This window comes from Chrysemys picta, chromosome 1, assembly GCF_011386835.1.
Source record: "Chrysemys picta bellii isolate R12L10 chromosome 1, ASM1138683v2, whole genome shotgun sequence".
NCBI lineage: Eukaryota > Metazoa > Chordata > Testudines > Emydidae > Chrysemys > Chrysemys picta.
This window is the reverse complement of record NC_088791.1, coordinates 312,767,364-312,793,930: the sequence shown is the minus strand read 5'-3', so window position 1 is coordinate 312,793,930 and position 26,567 is coordinate 312,767,364. Positions and strand designations below refer to the sequence as shown.

The window sequence follows — 26,567 nt, the reverse complement described above, 5'->3', positions numbered from 1 at the left end:
CCTCTGAAAAACCATAAAAGAGGGCTCAAACGTCTCTGCAGAGAGGTCCACGAAAACAGAGGCAGTCTCCTGCAAGGTCACTACCCCCGATGCCATCTTACTCTCGGGTGAGCACCTTTGATGCTCCAGGCACCTCTGGCACCGCCGAAGTCAGAGCGAAAGAAACGGAGTCGAGGCACCAACAAAAACATGTTTCCTCCACTGCATCGAACTCACTGTACAGGACTCGGCACCGAGTGTCTCAGGCACCATGCCTCCACCCCCAGCACCAACAACTCAGTCGGCACTGGTAGACACCACCAAGTCAACACCAATGGCAGCAGTTAAACAACAACACCAGTCGGCACCAACTCCATCAACAAAAGGGAAAGCACCCACAGCACCGACTACTCAGAAATCGGCACCAACACAGTCTCTTCTTCACCAGAGAGATTTAGAAATCTCATTGGCACCACATTCACCGATACTCGGTGCCGAGGGCTCCCCCACAGGCTCCAGAGGAGATCACAGCCCACAAGACATGGCGTGGTTCTCCAGTGATGAGGAGGAGTAGATGCAGGGGCAGTACCCCTATCTCCATGTCACTCCTCACCTAAGGCCTACCAATCAACGTGGATCCACATTTGTCCAAGACACCAGATGAACCAACCATGGTGTGGACCCGCATGGATGTACTCTCCTATGGTTTTCCCAGTGCAATGAGTGCATTGGTAACCATGGAGCTCATCTAGGGGTCAGCGTTCTAGATCGTCCACAGGGCATAGACATGAAATGCGCTCTAACCCAGCGTCTCCCACACCATAAACCTTGGAGACACAGAAAGCAGGAGAGGACACAGAGACGGGCACCGACCATGACACATCTCCTGTACACAATTCATCTTTCTCCTCAGATGAGGCGATTATGCCCCCACCGCCAACCTTGGCGGATGACTTTAAACAGTTTCAAGAGCTGTTCAAGAGAGTCACGCAAAGCCAAGACATCCTGCTAGTGGAGGTAAAGACAAACCAGCATAAGCTGGTACAAATACTGCAACCCACATCTACCTCCAAGATTGCCCTTCCCATCAACAAGGCCATCTTGGATCCTGCAGAGACAGTCTGGCAGACACCTGCTTCTATTCCACCCACCTGCAAAAGAGCAGATAGAAAATATTACGTACCATCCAAGGGGGCAGACTTTCTATTTGCGCACCTGCCTGCCAACTCCCTAGTTGTCGAAGCAGTAAATCACTGTAACCAACAGCCACACTTCAAGGTTACACCCCATGACAAAGAACACAAAAGACTTGACTTGTTTGGATGCAAAGTATATTCCTCCAGCATCCTTCAGTTTCGAGTGGCCAATTATTCAGCACTACTGGCCAAATACAACTACGACAACTATGGGAAACTTGCCCAGTTCACATCTGAGCTCCAAGAGGAAAAACAGACACAATTCCAGGCCATTGTCACCAACGGCCAGCTCATATCCAAAACAGCCCTTCAGGCGGCATTGGACACAGCAGACATGGCAGCCAGAACGACGGCCACAGCCATAGTAATGCGCCAAGCCTCATGGCTTCAGGCCTCAGGGATACCAAAAAAACTCCAGACAAAAGTAGAGCACTTACCTTTCGACTGGGAACAACTCTTCTCCTAGAAGATGGACGAGGTGCTTCATTCAATGAAGGACTCTCAGGCCACGCGCCGCACTTTGGGGATTTACACTCCCCCCTGCAAAGAGAAGGAGATACCAACCATTTCTGAGACCTAGAGACTCCTCAAACAACAGTTAATAACAACAGCAACCATAGATAACCAACACCAGCATCAACAATCACAACGCCGCCGAACACCTCAATCTCAGGTGCTGACTTCTCAGTCAGTGTCACAGGCCCAAGGACTCCCTCCCTCAGGGGGTCCCATGGGGAGGCAGATTAGCATTGTATGTTGCTAACGCGGTTGTAAGCATCGCAAGGCATTTTGGGGAGGGGCGGAGGTCAAAGGTGTAAGTGTGGAATGGAAGATTTCCTAGCAGGGAGTGAGAGGCCAGAGGGGAAAGAAGGAAAAAAGCAGAGAATGGGTTAAATCGACACTCCAGCTCGCTCAGTCAGAAGATAAGGCACCAACTCTGGCCCAAGGCCGCAGCTCACAGCCGACGTTTGGCTGCCTGCCGAGAAAGACGAGAAAGAATCCACCAACCAGCCGTGAGAAAGAAAGATGCAGCTGAACAAACCTGCAGAGGCAGCCCATAATGAGTGAGACAAGCAAAGGCCAGCACGGAGGAATACAAAGAGGACAACAAAGTCTAGCCGGTGTGTTTTGGGAAAGTTGAGGAGACCACAAAAAGCCGGTTTTGACTGGTACAAAGAGCATCAGGAGCAGAGGTCCCTGAACAGAACACCCCCAAAGGAACCCAGGACTTAAAACCCTCCCGAGAGCCAAAGCAAGGCGGAGATCACAGCGGACCCGGGACGACCCGTGCACGGGGCAAGAACTCCTGTCTACCCCTGCCCCTTTTCTTCTTACGTTACACCCAGGCTTGGCCAGCCTCGGTTCGTGCATGTGTGAGTATGAAAGTGGGTTAGGGCTGGTGTACTAACGCTTTCTTGCTTCCTTTGAGTGATGTGGGAGCAGGCCCAACACTCACCGCTGCTATTTTATTATTTTATTAATAAAGCTTTAAAACTTAGACACTTAGTGTGTTTCGTCATCTCCTCCCCAAATGATCCTGTGGCCTCAGCCTGATCACCTGATGCCTCAGGCAGATTGGTAACAGAAATCTGTCACATCAGCACCTCCAAAACCGCACTTTTGAAAAGTTGGTTGAGGGTTTGAACGACCTCCTCATGAAACAGCACTCATGCCCGACCCATCCCCAACTTTTTTCCATCGACTCCGGCCCTTTTGCCACATCTGGGCCACAATAACATCAGACCAATTCTGTTAGAAGTTATCAAGTCAGGATACACTATCCCCTTTACCTTCTGCCCACCTACGCTACCCCCTTCCTTGTCCCTCTTCAGGGACCCTTCTCACGAGCACCTACTACAACAAGAAGTCGATCATCTTTTACAACTAGATGCGGTGGAACAAGTACTCCTACAATTCAGAGTGAAGGGATTCTACTCCCATTACTTCCTGACCCAGAAGAAGAGCAGGGAATGGAGACCCATCCTGGGTCTGCAGAAGCTCAACAAGTTCATCAGATCCCAAAAGTTCAAGATGGTCGCATTGGGTACAATACTCCCAGTGCTACAACGGGGTGACTGGTTTTCAGCCCTCGACCTCCAAGATGCTTATTTCCATATCACCATTCATCCTGCTCACAGGAAATTCCTACGATTCATGGTAGGATGAGGACACTTCCAATACAGAGTACTACCATTCAGCCTATCCACAGCACCAAGAGTCTTCTCCAAAACTCTAGCGGTGGTAGTGGCACATCTACGCAAATAATGATTTTGGAATAATGATTTTCTCCTACCTGACAATTGCCTTATCAAAGGCCCAACTCTACAAGACACAATGGATGCAGTTCAGTCCACTATCACACTATTCGGGGAGCTGGGTCTACAAATAAATGAACAGAAATCAACCATAAACCCGGTCCAACAACTAGATTTTATCACGGCACACCTCAACGCCATAGAAGCTAAGGCATCATTACCCCTTACCAGATTCACAAACCTCACGAACCTCATCTCAGAGGTACAAGCCAGTCCTCAAGTTCAGGTTTGCATCGTCTTACAATTACTAGGACACATGGTGGCCATGACGTTCGTGGTATGACATGCAAGACTACATATGTGATGCCTACAAGGTTGGCTAAGCACGGTATACATACCAAGCAAATACAACCTACACAACCAGCTCACAGTTCCACCAAATGTTCTAAACTCATTACAATGGTGGGCAAGGCCACAAAATGTCTGTATGGGTATTCTTTTCCAACAGGAACCCTCGAAAACAGTGATCAACACAGATGCCTCACTGATAGGTTGGTGTGCTCACATGTGTCAACACACGACACAGGGCAAATGGTCTCCAGGAGAGACTCAACTGCACATCAATTTGCTATAGCTCTGAGCAGTCCGCAGATATTTCCTACCTCATATATGGAACAAATCCATTTGAATTATGACCGATGATATCGCCTGCATGTTCTACATCAACAGGCAAAGAGGAGTTCGCTCACGTTCGCTCACATTCACTCACATCATATGCACAGAAACCATGAGACTTTGGAATTGGTGCATACAACACAATGTAAACATCTCAGCGTGTTACCTACCAGGATGTCAGAATGCGACAGCAGACACACTGAGCAGGTATTTCTCTCAGGATCATGAATGGGAGATGAATGGAGAGGTACCTGAGTTCAATCTTCAAACAGTGGAGTACTCCCACCATCGATCTGTCGACAAATCGCAAATGTGCGATGTTCTGCTTAAGAGCAGGACTGGGACTATGGTCATTAGGGGAAGTTTTCCTCATCAAATGGGAGGCACAACTCATGTATGTGTTTCCACCAATACCAGTGATATCACGCGTGCTACACGCATGCTACAAGATACGAGCAGACAGGGACAAAATTATCCTTATAGTCCTGAATGGCCCAGCTAGACCTGGTATCCTTACTTGTTATGCATGGATATGCGCCACGCGAGCTCTCCCTCGCTGGGTGGATCTGCTGTCTCAACACAATGGTCACACTCTTCACCCGAACCTGGAAATACTCCACCTACAGGTGTGGTTCCTGCATGGTTCCACCATGATGAAATAACCTGCTCGGAAAAAGTTAAACATGTGTTATTAAACAGCAGGAAACTGACTATGAGAAATACCTACCTTCATAAACGGAAGAGGTTCTCCACCTGGTGTCAAGGAAGACACTTGACGAGTGATTCAGCACCACTACCATTAATCTTAGAATACCTATTGGAGTTGAAAAGCACTGGCTTAACAATGAGCTTGATCAGAGTCCATCTTGTGGCCATTTCAGCATTCCATGGACAGTTCAATGGAACTTTGACGTTCGCACACCCAAATACAAAATGCTTTCTCGGGGGGTCTAATAAATGTTTACCCAGACGTGTGATGACCTACACCAACATGGGACCTCAACCTGGTATTGAAATGCCTCACCAGACCATCATTCAAACCATTAGCCACCTGCTCATTACTCCACTCATTGATGAAAGTAGCATTCCTGGTTGCCATTACCTCATCCAGAAGGGTGAGAAAGATGGGGCGCTCATAGCAGATCCTCCTGTTATACCAATAGAATAAAAACCAGCAGGATCTTATTAAGAGGGATAAGGCAAAGATGCCACATTTATTGTAAATATAATGGTAAAGCAAAAGATAAAAGTAAACAACGTTGTTTGACTACTTATTCCTATCACTACTTATTCCTTATACACACACATATATATATAGAGATAGATTCATTCACACAATCATTCATTCAAGTTCTGTATAGGTGTTATAGTTACCAGCCTAGAAGTTGCTCATGCCAAGTTACTGGCCAGGTAACTTGGTCATGAGGATGGAGCCGAGTCTGTGTCAGATGCACCTGATGCTCCTGGAGGTTGGCAGCAGAACCAGAGACTCCAAGTCATCAGTCTTGAGAGTCCATTCTTATAGGAATTAATTCCTATGTTAGTCTATGGGAGCTGTTTGATCCTGCTGTTGCTGACTCATACAGCAGATGGTACATTCCTGGACACATTCCTGGTGGCTCCAAACTGTCCAAAGTTTGTGTTTCTCATTCTTCCAGGTGATGGGGTGGATCCCAGTTTACCCTCCGGGGGTTTTCTGGTCATCCACTTGACACATTCTTCGGCCGATGGATACTCCCTTTCTAGGCTGGCACCTCCCTAACCATTCATGTATATCAAGCATTCATCAGCATACATTCCATATCTTAACCATATTTTAATTTACTGTCTCCACCACTTTCAGGGTGTGTGCTAATTCATTTGAGACTCCCGGCCCTTTAATCACAGAGGGTGGGAGTCTGTCCTAGGAGCTTCGGGGTGTGTGCTAATTCATTTGAGACTCCCGGCCCTTTAATCACAGAGGGTGGAGGTCTGTCCTAGGAGCCGCTGAATGAAGTGAAAGTCACTTAACGGCTTATAGTGTTTATTTACATTGTATCAATTACTTCAAGAACAAAGTCAATTAACTTGTTTGTAAGTTTTACATAGTAATAAAGTATCTTTCACAGGATAGATATAATCAATAGTTTCCACAGACAGTAGCTTACAAGTTTTAACAGAAAACCCAAGAGATTTTTGTACTTGGTGAAACTGTTGGATTTTAAAGTGTGGGGGACAAATTATGAGGGGGTCACTGTCACTTGGGGGAATCACTGTTAGTACCTTCTTTAATATCCCTACACTTCATGCACAACATTCTTCAAGGACAAGGTCACGCTACGTCCACACCCTAAATTCTTACCGAAAGTAACCTCTGCATTTCACATGAACCAATCTATTCACCTACCGACATTCTACCCTAAGCCTCATGGTACTCCAACAGAAGCTGACCTACACACTCTAAACATTAGAAGGACGCTAGCATCTCTACTACCGAGCGCTTGAAAGGCAACGCTATATCCAATCAGAGATTATCCAAATGGATTTCCACATGCATTCAAACATGCTACCATATCCGGAATACAGAACCGCTGGAGCACATTAGAGCATATTCTACTAGGTTCATTTCAACCTCAATAGCATTCCTTAATAATGTTCCAGTACTAGAGATCTGTAAGGCGACCATTTGGGCCTCCATCCACACATTCGCAAATCACTATGGAGTCACTCAGGCTGATGCCATAGTGGGCCTCACAGTACTTCAATGACTCAAACGAACCCAAAGTCCCTCCAGCCCTCAGAAGAGCACTGCTCTGCAGTCACCTAAAGTGAAGCAACCGCAGGGACACTATTTGAAGAAGAAGGAAAGCTTACTCACCTTGTGCAATAACGGGAGTTCTTCAAGATGTGTGCCCCTGTGGGTGCTCCACTACTCGTCCTCCTCCCTTCTACTTCAGAGTTCGCAGTGAGGATTCTGTGGTAGAGAAGGAACTGGAGAGCTTGGGTCATGCATGCGCTACACACGGCACCAATGACACCATGAGATGCCTACTGCACACGTGCGACCCGCGCAGACACTGCTACCATAAATCTCCGATCAATGGCACCAGGACCCACTGCCACCTAAAGTGGAGCACCCACAGGGGCACACATCTCAAAGAACTCCAGTTACTGCACAAGGTGAGTAACCTTTCTTTTTTGTCTCTGCCACCAGATTGTTTTTGTTAGAGCATTGCAGAAATATGAGATTAATATTCAGGGATTACTGTCTTGAACTCATGTTACTCTTATGATTATCATTCACAAGTTATAATAAATGTCTGTCACTAAGGTTTAAATGGTTAAATTTATGGTCAAAATTGGTGTTTCCCTCTCTTTTTTCTTAATGCTGAAAGTCTGTGCTTTACTCACCAATTTAGTCTAAAGATAGGAAAGTCTAAATAATTGGTGATGTTACTTACTGGTTACCATACAGTATGCTGCAATACCCGAGAAGAAATTTCAGTCCAAACTCTGAATATCTTTTTTTTTTTTTTGTGGTATTGAATAAGACTTAAACATTTTCAAAAGACTTGTGGGGCTTTAGTTATTCAGCTGCTATTAATTTTAATGCAAATCTCACATTTAAATCCTACCCAGCTATTTGAATATGAAGGGGTCACTGTTGTAACTATCTCAACAATTTCTTTGTACATTTCAAGAGGATTTTGTATTCATTTTGGGGGATTTGTATTTGCACTCTTCACTTTGCTTTTTTCTTCTTCTTCCGGTATTGGACTCAGAACTTTAAACATATTTTTAATATATCTGCCTTGATATTAATGTATGGAAATTAAATTTATGATACTGGAATGGTGTGCAAATCAGTGTACAATTTTCTTACATTTTCCATGATATATTTTCCTGTCTTTCAGGGCCAGAAGGGGCCCTTTTTGAACACTCTGTAGAGACACCACTTGTCAGAGCAGAGGCTTTTAAACCGCTTAGGTAAGAACTTCTGCATAAAAAATATATATGTTTTATATGTAAAATATAATTTTCTACAGATATTCACATTTTCTTTTAGGTAAACATAAATGTGTAGGGCATCCCAACAATCTTCACAGTAATTGCTGGTAATATTATTCCCTTTTCGTTCTACTTTGTGACTTATTTATGTTATTTATGTTCTGTTATTTTGAGGATTCACTTAGAGATGAATTTCTGAGATTGATCATTGGTGTATATTCATTATCATTAAAGTAATGCACTGGTGTGTTTTAAAGCTTTTAATTTCCCTCATCTAAACTTATACTTGACTTTATTTGGAACACTTAAAGTAACATTTACACTTTTCTTTATTACAGTATAGTAGAAGTTGTTTATCTGCATTAAGTTAAAAAAATACTTCATCACCGCCCAATAGTTACGTTGTCAAGATTTTTTTGGCCAAATATTGTACAAGGGAAAAAATGGCCTCCACAGTGGTATCTGGCACAAGCCAATAGAAAACCTCTGCAGAAATGCAGTCTTTGAAGGATGTATGTGGTGGTTCTCAGTCAAGCCAAACAGCCCAAGGAAAGGATGACTGGCCACTTAAACATAAAAAAGTCCAGCTCTGTAGCATTAAGGAGTATCTTCTGGCGAGAAAATTACTTTGAATGAGTTCTGCACCTATTATGTTCCAGATCTCCCTAATCCTGGGATATTGTTCCTTCACACACACTGCTGTGAATTTTAGGGTATTTTAGCCAAAGTAAATCCTATGTGTGGATTGTGGTGAGGAGATAAATTCATTCTACATTCAGCATGTGATAGTCTTATATTTAATTTTTAAATATCTATGTCAAAGATCAGGGTACGAGGGAAAGAAAGAGAGAACTCCCCCCACCCACACTATCTCTCTCACTCACTAACTTCCAGTCTGCTGCTTCAGGAGGGACTCCCTCTTCTGTGGTTTCATTCCTGGGGCTCCTTCTTTACCCTGATCACTATTTTGGGTGTGGGGGAAAAAGAGAAAATCTTTAGGGTTCATGGGTCTTTCTTCATGTTACTGGCTGAACTTCCAAACTGGACAGTTAAATTTGAAGAAAAGCCTTCAAGATACTTGAAGTGTACTGAAAAGCTGACCTTCATAGATGAGCATATCCTTTGTATTACCTGTTTAGTGGTAATGGCCATGCCAATTAAAAGCACAGGTTCAGCTCTAGAATGTTACCTTGAGTTGTCAGTGCTCAAGTGGAATGACTAAAATCCCAACTAGTTGTCCATGTTCAGTATATTGAGTTAGTGGGATCAGAAACTGTTCCAAAGTCTACAAGTTTTGTTATTCATTGTTTTGGCATCAAGTTATTCCAAATTTAAATCTGTACCTCCTGTTCAGATTATCTTGGTAGGGACCAAGCTATAAAAATATCACTTACTCCCTCATCTCAAATATCATAATGCCTTTTTAGAGTCTAATTTATTAATATTCTGCTCTTCATCCTCCTAGTGGTTCTTCTGGTTAAATGATTATATTCTGCAGGCTGTCACACAGGCTAATGTGATATGAAGTGGTTAAGGGTGTAGCAAGTATTAGAGGTACTGAGACTTGAAGAAAAACCATCAGCCTCAAATGTATGCGGGGCCCTGTGTGTCAAGGGTGTTATAACTTCAAAGCACTTAATGTTCATACCCTTCAATTTATAGCATATGCATTGAGACCTCCTTCATTGTTCTCTGTGTATGTCATTAGGGTTTAGTGCATCAAAGTAAACAATGTTGACACAAATGGCTTTCTCAATTACACAGTCTCCTGGATTTGTAGACCTAGTGTTGAATTTCAAAAGAGACTGATTTATTCGATAAGAAGTGACAAGTTTGTTAGACCATATCTTCTTGTTGATAAATAATGGAGACAGGGCAGTGCCATTACTCCTGCCTTGGTGTCTGTCTTTTCATTATCCTGTTTGCTTTAGAAATGTGAAGCAATACAAATGGAGTCCTTTCCAGATTAAGTGGCTGCATTCATAAGTCTCACTGAGAAAGAAAAGGAGGTGTGGGTTCACTTTTTTTACCCCTCCCCGCCCCCCAGTAAGAAGGAAAAGTGGTAGATAGAGTGTCTAGTTACAGTTCACATTACCTGTTTTTAATCCCACCTTTCAAATTAGATAAAAGCTGATAAAAACTGCAATAACACAGACCAAAAATCTTCTTCATTTAAGTAGTTCTAGTTCTATCCTTTCAAATGCCGAGAGAGAGAAATTCTACCTTGAGAAGGAAACAGATGCCCTAGTTCTCCCAAAGTTAGAGTCAGAATTCAAACATTCTCTCCATTGTGATGCCAATACTTTTTTCTTTTATAATTTATAGTACTTTGGTGTTCTACTTCTTTTATACTTTATATCCCTAAATAACATACAGCTCATGTTTAGAGCTTGTCATTGTAAGGCATATTGTTCTCTTCCTATGATATAAATTATTTTTAGTTTTCTAATACTAAAGTAATATTTAGACAATTTTTCACCTGTTACATTTAGATATACAAATCCTTTATAAACCTCAACATAATTTATCTGAGCTAGGCATTCACATTTTTGGAGTGTGAGATGCTTCAGTTTTTAGGATAACAGTTGTCTACTCTGTATGTTCTCCCTGCTGTTTATCAGGGTTTATAGTTTATCAGTGTGTCTGCTTATCCAACCTTATGGGCAGCAATAAGATAGTTACCTAACATCTACGGTCAGAACTAATTTTCATATGATATTGGCCTTTAAATAGATGTCTTAGAGCCATACAAGTAGACCTTCTGAGCGTAAATCCTATTGGTCAGAGTGAATCACTTTTAGTGCAATCAGTTCTGGGCATTCTGCCAGTACTTTGTCCAAGACTTTTATATCCACACTCACAAGTGAGGTGAGACTATATGACCTACACAGCTCCACGCTTTTGTTAGATTTTAATATCACCATAATTATTAACTGTAATAATAATGTTCTCAGTATTCCAGAGAGTTGAACATTTGTCAAAGTGTTATTATAAGTATATTGTACACATAACATGTTATCAAGATATCTGAGAAATTCCTATAAATTTAACCATTGAGTTATTTTTCCAGATTATCAGGGGGTAGCTGTGTTAGTCTGTATCTACAAAAACAACAAGGAGTCTTAAAGACTAAGGTGCCACCAGACTCCTTGTTGTTTTTCCAGATTATGAATTCTTAATGGCCTTCGGGATATTCTGAAGAGGTTTCAATATTTTCCCAGACAAATTCTAGCCCTGTTTTTAACAAGAGATATTGTTTTGGACTTTCCTCTGAATCTTTAAATGATAACTTGAGGATGCTCCCTGTTTTGAGAAAATGTCTGTATCTAAGGCTAAAAGATACCAAGGGAATAGATGTATATTAGCCTAAGATGTAGTAATTGTACACTTTATAATAACTTCAGGATATGATTATGCTGAAGTATTTTATCACCCCTCACATTGTACTTAATTACTGTAAATCTATCTGCTGTGATTGGCTGCTGCTATCAGAACTCAACAAATTTATTCACAACAAATATGTCCCCCACCGCACTCTTCTTAGTATTTCCTCCCCAAGGATGAAGGCTTAGCCCCTTTCCCAGCCAGTAAAATGACGTTGTTTTGTAATCCAGTTATATGCTTGTATAAGTTAAATGGGTAATAGGGTGGGGATAGGATCAGAAACTGAAGTAGTCATGTTTTTATGGACATATAGATAAGAATTCTGAGGGAAACACATAGAGAGCTGTATAGTGGCTAACCAGAGAGAGTGATTTGTAAAATCATTGTTTGATTATTACAAATATTCACCAGCAACCGCACACCATACAACATAAACACTAACCCAGGAACCTATCCTTGCAACAAAGCCCGATGCCAACTCTGTCCACATATCTATTCAAGTGACACCATCATAGGACCTAATCACATCAGCCACGCCATCAGGGGCTTGTTCACCTGCACATCTACCAACGTGATATATGCCATCATGTGTCAGCAATGCCCCTCTGCCATATACATTGGCCAAACCGGACAGTCTCTACGCAAAAGAATAAATGGACACAAATCTGACATCAGGAATCATAACATTCAAAAACCAGTGGGAGAACACTTCAACCTCTCTAACCACTCAGTGACAGACTTGAAGGTGGCAATTTTGCAACAAAAAACCGTCAAAAACAGACTCCAAAGAGAGACTGCTGAATTTCAATTAATTTGCAAATTAGGTACAATTAACTTAGGTTTGAACAGAGACTGGGAATGGTTGGGTCATTAAGCTAATTGAATCTATTTCCCCATGTTAAGTATCCTCACACCTTCTATGGGTCATCTCAATTATCACTTCAAAAGTTTTTGGGTTTTTTTCTCCTGCTGATGATAGCTCAAAGCACTGTCCCCTTGATACATGTCCTGAAGTTCTGCTGCCATGGAATCTATGATGCAATCTCAGACTCTCTTTCCAGTGAGGAATTAAATCTTTTTTCTCTCTTATTTTAGAGATATTTATTAAACTTTTTAGTTTTCAAGTTATCTACTTGTCATGTGGTGGGGGGCAGTCACTTTGAGCTATGCCTATTTTTGACAACTATAAACTACCCGCATAGCTCTGTCTAGTAGGCTCTTTATTAAGAATTGCAGTCTGTATCATCTTAAATATGAATTAACAAATATAGTAGGTATTGACTAAAAGGTGGAGTCACTTGTTTGACTACACTCACGGTTCATTCTTAACAATGTTTGAGACCAAATAACTGGATTTAGCCAAATTTATTGTCTAAAGACAAAGCAGTACAATATTAAAAGGAGACATACATACTTTCATTCCAGGAAGCAAATCTTATCACACAGCATGTTTACCTTCCATAGAAGGTATGCATCAAAGATATACATTTCAGCTACTAGTATTTATAGTATGATTTTACAAGCTACAAAACTCTTTACTCAACACTAAAATCTAACCCACCAGTTCATAACAGTTCCTTAACTTGTTGTTTTGTTCTATACTTTTCTTATCTCTGTTTTGGATACCACTTTGCAAACCAGCTGGGTGTAGAGGTATATCCCAACCTGTGCTAGAACATACCATTCATGCATAATATAACTTTTTGCATAATACCCATTAATGTGGTGGATATTACGCCTAACATATATGTATTGGCTAACATAGGTCAAGTTTTTCTTTCATGCCTGAGAGTAAATGTCTTTATTTTTGTTTTTATTACTTTGTATGAAGTTTTGGTTAGTCTTGATTGATTTATAGGTTACAAAGTAAGTATACATTTGTAATCATAATATAGAAACATTTTTAGGACTCTATGGTCCTATGCCTGTTAGTTAGCACTTCTCTCTCTCTCTCTATCACACACACACACACACACACACACACACACACAATGCACAAACAACTAACTTTCAGAGGTTTTATAAGTAAGTTTTTATAACTTATAATGTCAAAATTAAAATGTCTTCTATTCAGTAAAGAAAAATTTGCTTACTCACTAAAAAAATGCATGACAAATTTAAACTGGGCATGAATATTTACAACAGAATTGTAAACTTCTGAAAATAAAGGTTCAGAATGGAAATACTAACTGAACTTTTAACTATAGTAGTGCAAATAGTACCTTTAATAGAGAGTAAAACTCTATGACAGAATATGTTGCATTATAGTATAATTAAAGTCATTCAAAAATCTATGCTGGAAGCATCTGTGAAATGCCAGATTCAATCACATTCACTGGGGCCTCTGTCTTTTTTAATTACCTTGAGAGTCAGCACATTGGAAAATTGAGGTCATCACAGAAACCTCTTTTGAAATAGCTTTGCTTATCACTCTTTACCACAACTGTCTGTCTTAAGAGAAGCTGAAGGTTCCATTTTAATCATATCTGGGTTCTGATCTTTATTCCTCATCCTTTGCAACACTACTGCATTGAGTGACAGTGGAGAAATAGATGGAAAAGACCTCTGTATTTAAGATAGGTGGAAAAATAGCAAACAAATCACCAAGCTGTTATGATCATAACTGGTACCTTTTGACTAGCTGATTAAGGTTGTTTAAAATTGCTTTACGGCCTTTTTAAGGTGTCATTAGAACTCGATGCTGTTTTAGTATCAAGAAGATGTAAATGTATTTGCCCCAGGACTTTGAATATTTTAGTTGTATTACTGATATAAGCATAGTCAGAATGAGCTCTACCCTGACATCAGGTGGTGAGCTGTGGAAAAGGACTTCAGGGGCTGATCTCGTTTGCATGGGCACACCCACCCTGCCTAGCAAGATGGGACTGCTTGCCCAAATGGTCACTTTGGCTGCTGTGGGATACCCAGTCTCTTTGTTATTGGGGAAGGAGTAATAAAGTGTTGTTATCCTGGTTATGTGAATCAAGGACAGTACAACTGTACTTGGCATTTTATGATGGAGAAACTCGCCCTCAACTAAGTAGCTCTCACTAGGCAAGGGACATGGGTTCCAAAGCCCAGTGAACTGAAAGGGGCTGGGGACAGATATGTGTGGGGGTGCTGAATGTCACCTTGACCTTGCTACTGTGTAATAACAGAGCTAATTTTGACTCCATTAGGAGTCTTGTTTTATGCTGCAGAGCTGAAATCACTGATATCTAGGTCTAAGCATTAGGCCTACTTTGGACTACTGGTTCTGAGTGCACCAGCACTGATGCTCCCCTACTAACAGCTGAAATCACTAAAGAGCTGAAGTTACTAAGAGCTGAAATCACTAAGAGCTGGGGGGGAGGACCTGAAGACATATTGGTGAGTGGCTAGCAGGATGGCTAGTGGAGAGGCATGATGAGCAGGATGGAGAGGAGTAGCTAGCAGGACAGCTGGTGGAGAGGCACAGCTGGCGGGGAAGACTGCAGCAGAACCCCAAGGAGAGGCGTGGCAATCGGCCATCAACCTGAGCAGCGGATCATTAAGATTCCCCATACCTCTTCCTGCTTCCACCCAGGCTGGGAGGTAAACTCTGCAGATGAACTTCTGAACTCTGGGAGCTGCCCTGACCAAGGGCAGAAACTGTGAGGGGGGTGACTGTTGGGTTGCTGGACTTAAGACCCTAAGGGGAAAAGGACACTGCCAAACTTACTTGGGGGTGGGTCTTTTGCTCATGGTTTGTGTCATGAATCCTGTTTGTGGTGTTTCCCCAACATAATGCTGCATTGTTTCCCTCCTTTATTAAAAGGCTTTTGCTACACTCAGACTCTGTGCTTGCGAGAGGGGAAGTATTGCCTCTTAGAGTCACCCAGGGGGGTGGTATGTAATTGTCCCAGGTCACTGGGTCGGGGCTAAAGCCGGTTTTGCATTGTGTTATTGAAATAGAACCCCTAGATACTGAACCTGGCCCTTGTTGCTGCCAACTCTGATGGGCAGAAGGGTTACACTTACATTAAGTATAACTCAGTTAACCATAATCCTTGAAGCTCAATCATGTCTTCAATGTGCTGCCATACAAACCTCACTTGGAAAATGTGCATTCCCCAGACCTGTCTGCCTATGAATCAACTCTTTCCTATTCATCAGTAGAGTGGGGGATTAGCTAGCTGTGCTGCACCATTCCCTCTGATCCCTGAGCACCACAGATAAGCTCTATCTGAACTATCTGAAACCCTTATTGTTACTTTTATTTAGAACTCAAATGGACTCTCAAATAAAAGAATGCACGAGCTGCAGGTTCATAACTCAGAAAACCCTTTATTATGTCATTCTTCTTTTAAGCACACAGACTTAAGATAGTTCTTGCCATACTTATGTATTTTAAGGTACACTGTTAAGACCGACCTGTTCTTCTGATAGGTGATGCTATTTTATCCATACTAGTTCATACATCAGTCCAGTCCAACAATTTATCGAGAAATATACAAAAAGACAAAAGTATGGAAGTATGCCCATAGATTAAAAGGAAGAGAAGAAAATGTGTAGACTGATATATAAGTATAGAATTTTGTGGCTCTTCAAGGCAAATAGCCCATTCAGAAATATGTGTGGGTGCACAGTTTCACAAAACCTGTGAAAAATGATTTTCAAGTATAATTGAAGTCAGCACAAAATGACATATAAGTAGACCATATTTTCTAAAATAAAAATATTTTGAAATTTTGAGTCAGAATTTTAAAGTTAAGCATGTCCAATTTTACATTATTGAATGCACAAATTAAAATAGGGTAGGATGTGAAAGAGAAATAAATCGTTGGTGCTAAACATAAGACTATGCAAATAATATTGACTTATTCAAATACCTTACTAGTTAATCATAGTATAATCAGTTCAACTAGAAGTGTTTCTTGTCATGGCAATTTACCTTTAGTAAACAGAGAACTGAATCATGAATATGGAGGATTTGAAAGTATAACAGTGAAAAGGTCAAAGAATAGCTATGATCTGGAGAACAGCCTCAGTGCTATATGTGAACAATTACATTTCAATGGAGATAAAATGCTACAACTGAAAGTGGAATGGGTCATCTGAAACACTGAGCACAAGGGGAAAGAATTTCTCCTAGTAAAGCATATTGACATCGATAGGATTCAGAGTTTGTTTTTTGATTTTTGTTTTTGGTGGGGGGTTGTTGGTTTGTTTTAGGTTTTTTATTTTATTTTACTATTTTTAAAGTCACCTAAAATATAGCCATAGTTGAGTACAAATCAATAGTATTTATCCTATGAAACAATAATCATTGACTCTAACAGCTTTTTCAATAGAAAGAAATTTGAGAATAGCTCTCAAGATTATTAGATAGAATAAAAATGAGTGTGCTAAGAGTATATTCATTATCAAACTCATTGTGTAACTCATTATAGTGAGGTCTGTTAGTACTGCAGAGTGTTGCTGGTTTTAGGAGCTCCTGTGTACTTGGCCCCAGCAGACAGTGCAGCTTGCTGATTCAGCAGACCTCAATGTTATTCATAAAGAAAGACCACAGCAGGCTCAGTTCAGTGGTGAAGGCGCTCAGTGAGGTTTATTTTCAGCAAAGCCCTGTCCAACAGGTCACATGGATACTAACATATGTATGCCCATAACAAGGTAAAAGCTCAGTCAACATAACAGGCCAATACAAAGATGCCCCTCCTATGACTTCTCCTTTTAAACATTGGTACAAACATATTACATATTACATTCTATATGCTTTTTGTTATTATCCTGTACTTTGCACCTGCTAATGCGAACAAAACAACCTCATCCATTATCCTGTCATCTCCTCTTTATCTTTACAAGGGGTCAGTGAGTTCTTGTACCATCTCTTAGGTATGTGTTTAGGTAGTTACTTGAGCACTTGATGTGTTTCTGTACCATTCTCTAATCAGGAATGTGCTTACTTGGTTAGCCTGTAGTGTTACTATTCTGCCAAGGCCATGCCAACTTTCGTTCACCTTCCTTGGTTCATACTTTTATTCATGCCTAAGATTCCAGCGAGGTCTACAAGGTCTAGGGCTTATAGACTTCATCAAAGAGGCCTGTTCTAAAAACTTGAAGAAGGTGTTGGTGACATGGTAGATTAGGCCAGGATGGGAGTTCTTTATTGTGAGATAAGATCTCAAAAATTATTGTTTAGCTTTAACAAAATAATTGTTTCAAGTAATTTTTTATGTCGATATCACTTTTGGTGCGTATGCAGTCTGTGTTTGAGTTTGGAACTTTCTAACAAGCACACCGGGCTTTGGGGCCATGCCTACACCCTGCCTGTCCTTGCTCCCATTACTGTCAAGGCCATAAAAGGCCACACAACCCAACTGACCCTCAGTTTCCTCTTATTATCCATGGTAGTGAGTTGGAACTATGATGTCATCCCTGCTTCTCATTAGCAACTAGTTAGTTTTTTATAAATATTATATATAGATTTAGATTATTAGCTTGTAATTAGTTAATAGCTTTTCTGCCCATTGGCAGCTTTCCATTCCTCCTTTTACCCCAGAGAATCTCCTCAGGTGTTTGTGCCTTATCATGAGTATGGTAGACACTATGTCCTCTGTGTTTAAGTTCTGCCCTTCCTGCAACAGGCCCTTCCTTTAACTGATGGCCACAGCAGGTGCCTTTTCTGCTCAGGGGAATCTCATATCCCTGATCATTCTTCAATCTGCAGATCCTTTTCTACTACAACCAGAAAGTCAATGGAATGAAAATACTAGTGGAAAAGACACTTTATTGGCTCTGCTGTGCGGTAGCCATGACTATGGCTCCTAGCTGCTATAATAATACAAATAACAACAACAAAAATTCCCCCATCCCCTCACAACTATTTAGATTTCTTTTTAAAGTAATAATTTTGATAAAATCCCCACAATGAAACATTCTAAAGATGTTATGCCATGAGCTTTAAAACTTTTATAAATCTGAAGTTTTATCAGTTCCACTCTTTAATCAAAGAATATAAGACAACATTAGAATAGATAAAGGTCATGGGTCTTTGGTTACCCTTGTTTGTTTTTCCTTTCTTATATATTACTATTTTGTCCAATAAGTCATCTAATTCTCCTCTGAACACTTCTCTAAAAGTAATATCAATGCAGAATTTCCACTTCTGGATCGCCAGCTTCGAGTACAAGTCACACAGAAAACTACCCTATCCCATAACCCTTTGGTTGAATTGATTCCAAGGCTAGCATCCATGAGTGCTATGAGAAGTCAAGCCTCCACACACTTAAAGAACCAGCCAGTTGCACCACTGTCATCAAACTGACAGGATTACCACTATGTTGTATCTGTGCATCTGACTGCCTTTAGAGGCTTGTAAGCATGGAACCCTGCAGTGCACCAGTGTCCTGCTGAATCAGTGCAATAGCACTTGGAACTATTGGTGCCAAATTTCTATGGTGAATCAGTGCACTGCTGGGTTGGCACATTAAAGCCCAGAGCTGATGGTGCTGGGCCCCTGGGAACCTCCTGGGTAAGCACACTGGCTCCTGTAGGGGAAGTCGTGCCTGACTAACCTAATTGCCTTCTATGATGAGATAACTGGCTCTGTGGATGAGAGGAAAGCAGTGGATGTGTTATTCCTTGACTTTAGCAAAGCTTTTGATACGGTCTCCCACAGTATTCTTGCCGCCAAGTTAAAGAAGTATGGGCTGGATGAATGGACTGTAAGGTGGATAGAAAGCTGGCTAGATCGTCGGGCTCAACGGGTAGTGATCAATGGCTCCATGTCTAGTTGGCAGCCGGTTTCAAGCGAAGTGCCCCAAGGGTCGGTCCTGGGGCCGGTTTTGTTTAATATCTTTATTAATGATCTGGAGGATGGTGTGGACTGCACTCTCAGCAAGTTTGCAGATGACACTAAACTAGGAGGCGTGGTAGATACACTAGAGGGTAGGGACCGGATACAGCGGGACCTAGACAAATTAGAGGATTGGGCCAAAAAAAACCTGATGAGGTTCAACAAGGACAAGTGCAGATTCCTGCACTTAGGACGGAAGAATCCCATGCACTGCTACAGACTAGGGACCAAATGGCTAGGTAGCAGTTCTGCAGAAAAGGACCTAGGGGTCACAGTGGACAAGAAGCTGGATCTGAGTCAACAGTGTGCTCTTGTTGCCAAGAAGGTTAACGGCATTTTGGGCTGTATAAGTAGGAGCATTGCCAGCAGATCGAGGAACGTGATCATTCCCCTTTATTCGACATTGGTGAGGCCTCATCTGGAATACTGTGTCCAGTTTTGGGCCCCACACTACAAGAAGGATGTGGAACAATTGGAAAGAGTCCAACAGAGGGCAACAAAAATGATTAGGGGTCTGGAGCACGTGACTTATGAGGAGAGGCTGAGGGAACTGGGATTGTTTAGTCTCCAGAAGAGAAGAATGAGCGGGGATTTGATAGCAGCCTTCAACTACCTGAAGGGGGGTTCCAAAGAGGATGGAGCTCGGCTGTTCTCAGTGGTGGCAGATGACAGAACAAGAAACAATGGTCTCAAATTGCAATGGGGGAGGTCCAGGTTGGATATTAGTAAAAACTATTTCACTAGGAGGGTGGTGAAACACTGGAATGCGTTACCTAGGGAGGTGGTGGAGTCTCCTTCCTTGGAGGTTTTTAAGGCCCGGCTTGACAAAGCCCTGGCTGGGATGATTTAGTTGGGAATTGGTCCTGCTTTGAGCAGGGGGTTGGACTAGATGACCTCTTGAGGTCCCTTCCAACCCTGATATTCTATGATTCTATGATTCTGTAGCTGTCAGCATCAAACCCCTTTAATTTACTGACACCCTGCTGAGACTACATCTTAGCACCTGGTGCTGGACTTCATTTAGCTCACAGATTCTTTATTGTATTGGCAGAACTTCATTTAATCAGTACCTGAGTTTGTCAGATCCAGGCACCAGTTTGGTACTTCATTCCATAATTTAATCCCTTCCCACCGCCATTTCTTGTCACTGTGGCTGATGAGTATCCTTACTGGCCCTCAGGTGGAAGCACACAACAGAGTCTTGCATATTGCATCAGGGTAGCAGACAGTCTCCAAGCTTCTCTGGTTTGATAGTAGTTCAGAGCTAAACTCCCATGAGGAATGGGCTTCAATATGCCACCCACTGTGGTTGCAGTATGCACAATGCCTACCTGAGATGAGAACTCGTTCAGTAGGACTTTTCATCCAGATAAGGTCTCCTTCTGAGCAATAACAGAAGTGGCTCTGTATTCATTATGGACTTTCAGACTGTATTCAGAAAGTGGTCCTGATTCCCTCTGTCAGTCCAGCCACTCTTTAAATTATTTCCTTCTTCAAAATCCTCCATTTCCTTCCTCTTACCTTCTGTATCAAATTCAGGCTTCTTTTCAATCCTCACATTCTTGACTGTGCCCAACTCTACTCTGCTTACATTTCTGCTAACATTTTTTATTTCCCACAATTGTTCTTTTGATTCCACCAGTGAGTTGTGCATTACTTTCTTTCTGTAGCTTTGTGTCTTCTTCCATTCTGCTCCCTAAGTCAGGGATCCTCTCTATATTTCCAATGTTCCAAACACCAATCATTTCTACTTTCAAATCCCTTCTCATAAATAACTTCCTCCTAAAAGACTGCAAATGCTAATCTGTATCAGTAAAAATGCTGTCATCTCTCCCTCCCCTTATAAACTACAACAAAAACTCCATGAAAGAGAACCCTTGTCTTGAATTTCCCAGTGTGTTATGTGTTTCATTTGGGTTGTCTGTCTATCCTGCAAGCTCCTCAGAGTGGAGACACATGTCTCCATGCTACTGTGTCTTCAAGCTGCAACACCAATCTAGGGACTAGGTGCAACCGTTAGTCTGTTGTCTTGTGTGGTTATTACTGCCTGAGGCACAGGAGGGGGCAGAAAAAACTATTCATCCTGGTGTTTTTATTTTGTGGATCTAGATGTTCTCAGAAAAGAAGACAATAGGATCTCTTGTACTAGCCCTGGTCCTGATTGGCTAGGGAATACCAGCACTGGTGCTGGAGGCATATAGCATTCCTTGTATAGTCTCCTTCCATTCTCTCTCATCTTCTCCATTCAGAATCTTTCCTTCAGTCAAATGTAAAATTTAAATTCACCACTTGGGTTTTTTACAAGTGGCACTTACTGGCTCAGATATGTAGCCAAAGCCTGGTATCTTGTTGAGCAGCCTCTTCCCTTCACCTGTTGTCCCTTCCAAGCAGATGCTATTTCAGTAAGAAGGGAGCTAAATGTTTTAATTCCCTTATCCCACCACAACGTGGGTGTGAACCCTCCTTATCATCTCCCTGCACCTTAATCACAAAGCAGATAAGTTAGAAGTGGGACCCACTTGTTTGGGAGGTCTGCCAGTTATGCACTCTGTCATGAATGAGTAAAGAGGAATGTATAAATATTAAATGCAAGAAATGAAGGTTATTTACTTGTAACCGGAGTTCTACTAGATAGACTCTGCACATTCACACTCTTGGGATGCACCATCCTTCTCATAGTAATGCCTACTAGAGTGCACACGTGCACTTCCTGCCATACTCCTCAGCCTTTGAACATGTTCTGAGGGCATGACTATAAAAGGGAACATGGTGCTAGTTGTCACCTCAGTTCCTTACACCACTAATGAAGACTCCATGGGCCCAGTCCTATTTAACATATTCATAAACCATCTAAAAAAAGGGGTATACAGTGAGGTGGCAACATTTGCAGATGATACAAAACTACTCAAGATAGTTAAGTCCCAGGCAGACTGTGAAAAGCTACAAAAGGATCTCACAAAACTGGGTGACTGGGCAACAAAATGGCAGATGAAATTTAATGTTGATAAATGCAAAGTAATGCACATTTGAAAACATAATCATAACTATACATATACAATGATGGGGTCTAAATTAGCTGTTACCACTCAAGAAAGAGATCTTGGAGTCACTGTAGATAGTTCTCTGAAATCATCCACTCAATGTGCAGCGGCAGTCAAAAAAGCAAACAGAATGTTGGGAATCATCAAGAAAGGCATAGATAATAAGACAGAAAATATCATATTGCCTCTATATAAATCCATGGTACACCCACACCTTGAATACTGCATGCAGATGTGGTCGCCCCTTCTCAAAAAAGATATATTGGAATTGGAAACGGGCAACAAAAATTATTAGGGATATAGAACGGCTTCCATATGAGGAGAGATTAATAAGACTTGGACTTTTCAGTTTGGAAAAGAGGCGACTAAGGGGGGATATGATAGAGGTCTATAAAATCATGAGTGGTATAGAGAAAGTAAATAAGGAATTGTTATTTAATCCTTCTCATAATACAAGAACAAGTGGCCACCAAATGAAATTAATAGGTAGCAGGTTTAAAACAAACACAAGAAAGTATTTTTTCACGCAACGCACAGTCAACCTCTGGAACTCCTTGCCAGAGGGTGTTGTGAAGGCCAATACTATAACGGGATTCAAAAGGGAGCTAGATAGATACATGGAAGATAGGTCCATCAATGGCTATTAGCCAGGATGGGCAGGAATGGTGTCCCTAGCCTCTGTTTGCCAGAAGCTGGGTTTGGGTGACAGAGCATGGATCACTTGATGATAACCTGTCTGTTCATTCCCTTTGGGGCACCTGCCATTAGCCACTGTCAGAGGACAGGATACTGGGCTTGATGGACCTTTGGTCTGACCCAGTATGGCCATTCTTATGTTCTTATGTTCTCCAGGGGTATTTTTCAATTAGGAACCTGCAGAAGAGGGGAAAGTGGGAAGGAAGTGTGAAAATGTGGAGTCTATCTCAAAGAACTCTGGTTACAAGTAAATAACCTTCAATTCTTCTTCAAGCATCCTCTGCATATTCCCAGTCTTGGGATAATTTGGCAAGCAGTATTCCAAGGATGGATTGAGGGACACAGAGTCCTCATTAAATAATGACTAAAGCACCACTCAGCCAAACTATGTGTCAGAGCTGGTTGCCAAATCTAATACATAATATTTACTGAAAGTTTGTATTGAACTCCAAGTGCCAACTTTACATATTTCAATAAGAAGACTATGTCTAGCACATGGTACAAACATAATAACTGCCCTAGTACATTGAGCAATAAGACTCTCAGGAGTAAAGAGAGAAGAATTCTTATAATTCTCTTCTATATACAGTCTGATCCATCTAGACAAAGACTGGGCAGAAATAGCTTGTCCTTTACAGTGACCAGCATACAATATAAACAACTCAGGAGAAGGCCTAAAGTGTGTAAGGAAACCTATGACAACATGAAACAACTTCTGAGGTGCATAAACTATGACCAACATCAGTGGCAGCTTTGTGGCGATTTGAAGGTTGTTGCTCTCTTGCTTGGTCTGCAGACTGGATACACAAAGTACTGCTGTTTTCTCTGCGAATGGGATAGTCGTGCAAGAGATTCCCACTACATCAAGAAAGATTGGCCACTCCAACAGTCATTGGAGCCTGGGAGGAAAAGTGTTCAGCATCCACCACTTGTTGAATCAAGGAAGATTTTGTTACCACCCTTACACATCAAGCTGGGTCTGATGAAGAACTTTGTCAAGGCCATTGACAAAACACAAGCAGCTTTCAAGTACCTCCGTGGAAAATTTCCAAGGTTAAGTGAAGCTAAGATGGAAGGTGTCTTTGTTGGTCCTCAGATTCGTGAACTTCTTCGAGATGATGCATTTGACCATGCACTGCGTGGCAAGGAAAAGACGGCATGGAAAGCCTTCCAGTTAGTGGCAATAAATTTTCTCGGAAACAACAAGCCAGACAACTACAGGTTGTTGGTGGAAAACCTCCTCAAGGCATACAAAAGCCTTGGTTGCAACATATCACTAAAGATACATTTTTTGCACTCTCATCTAGATTTTTTTCCACTGAACTGCGGAGCAGTGAGTGACGAGCACGGCGAGCGATTTCACCAGGACATTGCAACAATGGAGAAACGCTATCAGGGCAAATGGAGCCCATCAATGCTTGCAGACTATTTCTGGACAGTGACAAGAGATGCTCCATTTAATGAATACAAGAGACAAGCCAAGAAGCGCTGAGTAGACACTGAATAGGACTAAACTATGTACATAATAGTTTTTTGCCTTTTGTTTCATAATAAATTTTATTTATATAACCCTTTTGCTGATTTTTAAAGTGTTACATAAACAGGACAGGTGAAATATTATCATGTAAAGCAACCATAAACACATGAAAAGACCTAGGTTTACAATTTATGATTAAAACTCTACTATCTATACAATATACATAGACATAAAATGTAAAAACTTAAATATCTTAGAAACAGTAACCAATCAGTTGTTTTAATTGTCATATTTGAATTCAGCACATCAAAATACATAATAAATAGCACATTTTATCTCTGAAGCAGACGACTTCTCAAAAATTGTAGACCAGTGTTATGGGTACCCTATGAATTTTAGGTGGGAGCTGGTAGCAGTGCTATTTTGAAGGTTACCCAACACTTCTCATTATAAGACCCTATTTTCAGTTGCTTTTAACTTTGCTGAAATTTTCTATGCCTTAGGCTGAATGATTTTAGAAAATTTCAGCCAGAATGGTTGATCCATTTCTGAAAACAAGGCTAAGGGAAAATATGTTTTGCTCATGTTAAATTCTGGAAACCTTTTATTTAAGAAGCTGTAATGCTTCCACTGCAGAAGGGATTTGAAATCTGACAGGAAGGTGGCCTTTATGTAAGGGATGCCTTTTGCCATCCCCATGAATGTCTGATAAATTTGGCTAAGTTAAAACTCTTTGAGAAATCAAAGTTTGCACATGCTCAGTACACACTTGCTAGAGCGTTGCAGATTCCATCCACATGGATCATGGTCCAGCCCAGAGTTGAACAGGACTTTCTCTACACTTAGAATTCTGAGCTGCTGTGTGGGCCATGCTGGGGGCCAGACTCCAGAACTGAGAACAGGGAGTCTGAATGTCCTGTGCTCTCAATACTCACTTCCCACACTGAGCCTAGGCAGCATCAAGGAGGAAGCTGCCTGGTTACAATGCAATGGATATAAAAGATGGACCTTGGGATGGGTGAGGAAGGAGTAGATTTGGACAAAGAGCTTCGCTTAAGGTGAGAAACTGCATCTGGAGGCTGGCAGAGGTGGGAGGGAAACTGAGAGTGGGACTAGAAACAGGGGTGAGACAGGGACTGGGAGCTGGGGTGGGAGACAGACTGGCTGAGCCGAAACTGGGAGCTGGTGGGGAGCTTGGGAATGGGAGATGGCGGGAGGACCGGAATTCTCTGGGCAAGAAGATGGGCTGGGAGATGTGTAGAAAAACAGGAAGACTGGGAGTTAGTGACTGGGATTGGATGAGGAGCTGGATAGAGAGACTAGGACTGGCTGGACAAAGAGATTAACACAAGGAGCCACATGGGGACACTGAGTTTGAACAAAGAGCCCTGGAAGGGAGACTGGGACTGGTCAGGCAAAGAGACTGGATATAAGGAGCCAGGGGTGTTGGAGGGGAGACCTGGGAGTGGAAGTCTGGAGGGGTGAGACTAGAACTTCCTGGGCAAACTGATATTGCTGAACACTAACATGAGAAGTTCACAGAAGTGGGAGGGAGGAGAGAGAGGGACAGTGTGTGACAGGGAGTGTGTGTGTGTGTGTGTGTGTATGTGTGTGAGAGAGGGACAGAGTGTGTGTTGGGGGAGAGTCTGTCGGCACGCTGTCTAAGTTCAGACAGCAGAGGGAAGCAAACAATCCTGAGGAAGAAGTTGGTGCACAGATAGCTGGTGTTCCCCTGTTCCCCGCCCCAGCTCAGCAGAGACAGGTACACTGGCAAGGGGAGGAGGAAACCATGACATCAGCCTCCTCCTCCCTTCCTCACTCTGCACAGCACAGCACAAGTCTCTTTTCACTGCCTCTGCAGCGGCCCACCCTGCCTGCCTGCCTACCGCTGTGGTCCTAGTGCCAGGGAGAGCAGGATTCTGCATTATGTTTTGATAATCATCCATGATTCCCTCCGAGTTCTCCCATAGCCCCCTCTCCAGAGGTAAAAGTAAGCCAGTATGTATGGTATGCTGGTATGGCGTACCGGCAAGAGCTGGTGCACTGTACCAGGGCGGC

The 26,567-nt window shown here is 42.0% G+C and overlaps 1 protein-coding gene and 1 long non-coding RNA gene across 8 annotated transcripts in view; one reads left to right on the top strand and one right to left on the bottom strand.

Moving 5' to 3' along the window:
- Positions 1-26,567, top strand: part of SGCG (sarcoglycan gamma) — a 174,196-nt gene that overhangs the window by 126,534 nt on the left and 21,095 nt on the right. For all 7 annotated transcript variants that reach the window (XR_010601004.1, XM_065595033.1, XM_065595020.1 and 4 more), the window contains one exon: positions 7,999-8,071. Coding sequence is in view for 6 of the 7 variants with exons in the window: in XM_065595033.1 (XP_065451105.1) it covers positions 7,999-8,071 (73 nt within the window). In the remaining variant the exon portion in view is untranslated. The remainder of the gene's footprint in view (positions 1-7,998; positions 8,072-26,567) is intronic.
- LOC135983398 (uncharacterized) lies at positions 858-6,481 on the bottom strand. The gene is made up of 4 exons (XR_010601013.1): positions 5,480-6,481; positions 4,623-4,768; positions 1,613-1,715; positions 858-1,130 (listed from the first exon to the last, which is right to left on the bottom strand). It is a non-coding gene; the product is annotated as an uncharacterized LOC135983398 (long non-coding RNA).